At 50.0% G+C, this 5,088-nt stretch overlaps 2 protein-coding genes across 2 annotated transcripts in view; one reads left to right on the top strand and one right to left on the bottom strand.

The window, feature by feature from the left end:
• Positions 1-3,176, bottom strand: part of RIBC2 (RIB43A domain with coiled-coils 2) — a 14,909-nt gene extending 11,733 nt beyond the window's left edge. The window contains exons 1-2 of the mRNA XM_007955643.1: positions 3,063-3,176; positions 1,995-2,076 (exon numbers count right to left, since the gene is read on the bottom strand). Of these exons, the coding sequence (XP_007953834.1) occupies positions 1,995-2,076; positions 3,063-3,176 (196 nt within the window). The remainder of the gene's footprint in view (positions 1-1,994; positions 2,077-3,062) is intronic.
• Positions 3,177-3,494: 318 nt separating this feature from the next.
• Positions 3,495-5,088, top strand: part of SMC1B (structural maintenance of chromosomes 1B) — a 112,798-nt gene continuing 111,204 nt past the window's right edge. Inside the window, exon 1 of the mRNA XM_007955642.1 lies at positions 3,495-3,603. Coding sequence (XP_007953833.1) covers positions 3,495-3,603 — 109 coding nt within the window. The remainder of the gene's footprint in view (positions 3,604-5,088) is intronic.

The raw sequence follows: 5,088 nt of genomic DNA, 5'->3' as shown, positions 1-5,088 counted from the left end.
AATCACTCCATGGTGGAATCTACTGTGAGCAGCTGAGTAGCTGCCTTAGGGATGTGGTCTGCTTCCAGTATATTAAGAAAAGCCTGTGGATAGTCTGTAGCTTATGGCATGGTTGAACCCTCCATGTAGTCATGTCATCGTTCAGTAGCCTGCCATGCTCTGCTGACCTTGGGACTTTCAGTGGACTTGAGTGAATGGCCTGCCGTGTGGTTTGGTAACATTGGGACTATGCCTTTTTACTTGTCAACCTTGGGCTTGTCAGTCTCAGCAGCCAGCAGCTGCCTGAGTGAAGAAAAGCCCCCAGCTTCACTGGGCTGAGAGCAGGAGGCAGAGCTGAAGCCCAAGGCTGAGGGGCTTTCACCCAGCCCCTAGAGCCTGGCACTTTGATCCACACTTAAAGCCTCCAAACTGTAAGAGAATAAACTCCTATTTGTTAAGGCCATCCCATTTATGGTACATTCTTGTCAGGGTGGCAGTAGGTAACCAGAACAATATCCGAAGTCAATTTGGAAAAATGTTACATCTAGCCTGGTGATAGGTATATATGTGTCATCACACATATTTTTCTAAATTCAAATTTTTATAACTAAAAACAGGGTAAAACACTTAAAACATATAGAAAATTATATAGAAGAAAATAAACTTCACTCATAATTCTATCACCCTTAAATTACCACTGTTAATATTTTGGTAAGGAGCCCTGGTAGTGCAATGGTTAAACACTTGCCTACTAACCTAAAGATCGGACGTTCAAACCCACTCAGCAGCTTCATGGGAGAAAAGGCCTGGTGATCTCCTCCTGTAAAGATTACACCTTGGAAACCGTATGGGACAGTGCTACTCTGTCCTGTAGGGTCACAATGAGTTAGAATCAACTCAATGGCACCTGGTAATAAATATTTTGGTACACTCTTTTATTCTGTGTATTTAAAAAACAAAACAAAACAATTGAGAACTGTAAACCAAAAAAACAAAACAAAACCCCAAACTCACTGCCACTGAGTCGATTCAACTTACAGCAACCCCTCCTTGGATTTCCATGGCAGTATCTCTACAGAAGTAGATTGCCCAGTCTTCCTTCTGAGGAGTGGATGGTGGGTTTGAACTGACAGTCTTCTGGTTAGCAGTCAAATGCCTTAGGCACTATGTCACCAGAGCTCCCAGATATAATATAGTATTCCTTTTTACCTATTTCAAAAAATCCTTTTTTTAAAAAAAAAAAGTTTAAATCATTGGATTTGATGAGGGAAAGTGAACATTTAGTCTAAGACCAAAAAAAAAAAAGGAAAAGGAAGAAAGAAAATGAGCTGCCATGTTGTTGAATACAACTCATGGCAACCATGGGCATGCATGTCTGAGTAGAACTGTGATCACCAGGTCTTTCTTCCTAGGCACTTTTGGGGAGACTTGAACCTCCAACTTTTGGTTAGCAGCCCAACATGTTCGGTTCATACACTGCAGGGATTCCATTGAAGAGCAAGAACATTTACGTGAATCATTTCCATCCCTGAGTCAGCTCTACAGTGTGAGTGTGAGTGTGAGTGTGTGTCATCCGGCACAGACCCTGGAGATTTTGTCGTATTCAGCTGACTTCCAGGGAAGGTCCTGGCAGAGAATACACACACATGTGTGCATTTTAAGATTTTTCATGTCAACTTCCTTTTTTTTTTTTTTTAAGAAAACAGGAAATCGTGCATCTACCCTTAAAATATATTCCCTTCAACCCACATGAAAATTCATATGGCTGTTATTCTTTTAAGAGAGGCAGAATTTGTTCATCAAGTTAACTGGGCCCAAGAAATAATTAAATTTTGAAAGGAAGAGGAGCATGCAAATGACAACTTTTTACATATATGAAGAAATGAGGGCAGAAGTTGACTGTCACACAGCCCTAAGTCCCTAGATACCGGGGGAAAAAAAAAAAACCAACCCACTGCCATCCAGTCAATTCCAACTCCTAGCCACCCCACGACAGGCATGCAGAAAATGCTCACCAAAGGTTTCATGTCTAGCTTTTTCAGTTGCTTCTTTTATCTTCTGGTCATGAACCTGGACATCCCAGGCTCCTGGGTCTCCCTGGGAACAGAAAACAAGGGGAGAGGGGTTAGAGCCAGATACTTTGTTCAGTTGATAACAATCCTACTTATCCTGCAGCCTTGGCCACCATAAATGACTTGTCTAAGAGCACACCAGGCCTTGTCATGCCTGGATGCTACTTATTGTTGGTTCTTCACCCTGTATTGTCCCCGGAGTTTTCTTCCCTTTTTCTCTTGGTTAACAGATACTCATCCTCATAATGGCTGCTTAGGCATCACCTCCTCCAGGAAGCCTTCTGTGGCTTCCCTTCCCAACCCAGGCTGTGTTCCTTGAGCTTCCCTCCCCCATAGCATTTTAATGTGTCTGTTTTCATGTTTGCATCTTCCATGAGCTCTTTAAGGAAAAAAAATAACAAGTTCCCGTCAGTCAATTCCAACTCCTGGAGACCTCACATGTGTCAGAGTAAAACTGTGCTCCCTAGCGTTTTCAGGGACTGATTTTTTCGGAAGTAGATAGCCAGGCCTTTCTTTGGGCGCATCTCTGAATGGACTGGCACCTTTCTGTTAGCAGCGAGCTCATTAAGCCTTTGCATCAGCAGGGACTCTTCTAGGAACTGCCTATCCCTCATCTCCCGAGGCACTGCCACAAAGTGGGTACGCACGTGCGTATGTTAAATGAATGGACTGGATGGAACCCGGTGGTGTTGTAGGAAACATGGCTCATGGGGCGGAGAACCGCATTCTAATCCCAGGCTAGTCACTAACTCCAAGCAAGCCCCCTCCGTGCCCTGGGACTCACTTTGTCTGTCATGTGGCAAGGGAGAGGGTTGCACTGTCTGGTCGGCTAAAGTCCTGCCCATCCTCTGCAAATTCAATACATGGACCTATCACACGTACATACCCCACCCGTGCGGCTCGCTTGCATCAAAAACATTAAAGTTTTCACTCCAACAGGACATCTTCTTTTCTCTCCCGCCGTCCGCCCCCTCCACCTTCCCTCCTAGCCTTTCCCTTTGAGGGCCTCACCCCGATGATCCTGTTTCTGGCGTTGAAGATCCGTTTCTGCCTGCACAACTCCATCTGCCTCCTCTTGGCCAGGCCAACATCTTGCGCCAGGTCCTTGGGTAACGCGACCTCCATGACGCTAGGAGTCGCCAAGAAATTCCAAGGGGTTTTTAGGACGTGCAAGTTAAAAAGCTAACAAAAGTAAAAAAGCTGAAGCCCTAGGAGGTTGGGCGGCTGGGAATCGAGTCTGCGTCCCAGCCTTGCAGTCCAGCTTCGCCCGACGTCGCCAAGGGCGCTGAGCCCGGCTCCCTCCAGACGTCAACTATTCCGGTTGCTAAGGAACAGCGGCGCTCTCGCCAACCTCCCGGCTCTCTTCTCGCGATAAGGCGCGAGTTGCTTCCCGCGCTTTTGCGGCCTCGGTGTGAGGAGCTGCAGAGGCACGGAGGCGCTGTCATGGGCCACCTTGAGGTGCTGCTCGTGGAGAATTTCAAATCATGGCGGGGCCACCAGATCATCGGCCCCTTCAAGAGGTTTACCTGTATCATCGGCCCCAACGGCTCTGGTAACTGGGCGCCTAGGGCGGGACCCCAGTAGCCTCCAAACTCCCACTTGGCGCGCAGTCCCTGCGGGTTTTAGCTGAGGGGACGTGCGGGCTTCACGCGGCCTGGACTCGGGACAGCTACTGTGGGTGTCAGAAACAGCACGCCCCGGCTCCCACAGCCTCAGACCCTGGCTCCCACAGACCCCGGTCCCCACAGACCCCAGACCCCAGACCCTAGACCCAGTTCCCACAGACCCCAGACTCTAGACCCCGGTTCCCACAGACCCCAGACCCCGGCTCCCACAGACCCCGGTCCCCACAGACCCCAGACGCTAGAACCCGGTTCCCACAGACCCCGTCTCCCACAACCCCAAACCCTGGTCCCCATAGACCCCAGACCCTATTCCCTACAGACCCCAGACCCCGACCCCTTCAGACCCCGACCCCCTCAGACCCCAGCCCCCACTGCCCATAGACCCCGACCTCCAAAGCCCCATGCCCCACAGCACGGACCCTAGCCCCAGCCCTCACAGACCCCAGACCCGTGCCCCACAGACCCAAGACCCCAGCCCCCACAACCCCAGACCCTGGACTTCCCAGGCCCTGTGCCCCAGAGAGCACGGACCCCAGATCTCGGCCCTCACAGACCCCAGACCCCGTGTCCCACAGACCCAAGACCCTGGCCCCCACAGCCCACAGACCCTGGCCTCCCCAGGCCCTGTGCCCCACAGAGCATGGACCCCAGACCCTGGTACCCACAGTCCACAGACCCCAGACTCCGACCCCCACAGATCCTATATTCCAGCCTCCACAGACCCAAGCCCCCACAGCCCACAGACCCCAGACCTGGTCTCATACAGTCTCCAACTTTTTTTCTCCACAGACTCTGCCCCCATCCCTCATAGATCCTGCCTTTGTCTCCCACAGACCCCTCACCCCTCAGATTCCCCCACAGATCCCAACCCTCACATACCCTGGATGTTCCCCGTCCCCAGGGCTTCAGCTTTCTCCCTTCACATACTGTAGCTCTCTGGCTCCTGACCCCTCCCTGTCCTCCTACTCTACTCTTGTTCCCTCTGCCTGTGAACTGCTCCTGTGCTAAGTCCTTATCACTCCTTTTCTGTGGTCTCTTCCTCTTTTCACTCAAAGATTAAATGGGAGCAAATAGCTCTTGAGGAGGTTATTGGTTCCATAGAATCTTCGACGTAGAACTATAATGATAATGATCAGGTTTAGTGAGCTCTTACCAAGCTCCTGGCACCACTATTTTTGTTTCACTCTCATGATCCCTCCATGTGGTTTTATCCATATTTTATAGCTAAGAAACTGAGGTACATGGGGGAGGTGAATTGCCAAGGTTAACGAATCCAGGCCTGGCCAGGCCCCCACTGTGCTGTGATGGAAGACAGGGGCATTCTTACACTAACCTTTGCCGCTTGTTTTTCAGGAAGTCATTGGGCCCATTGCCAGCTGATTTTCACCTTTTAACTGGTGATTACATGACAA

The sequence above is a fragment of the Orycteropus afer genome, unplaced genomic scaffold (genome assembly GCF_000298275.1).
Source record: "Orycteropus afer afer isolate SDZICR_OR568_19922 unplaced genomic scaffold, OryAfe1.0 scaffold00524, whole genome shotgun sequence".
Lineage (NCBI taxonomy): Eukaryota > Metazoa > Chordata > Mammalia > Tubulidentata > Orycteropodidae > Orycteropus > Orycteropus afer.
This window is presented reverse-complemented; position numbering and strand designations above follow the sequence as displayed.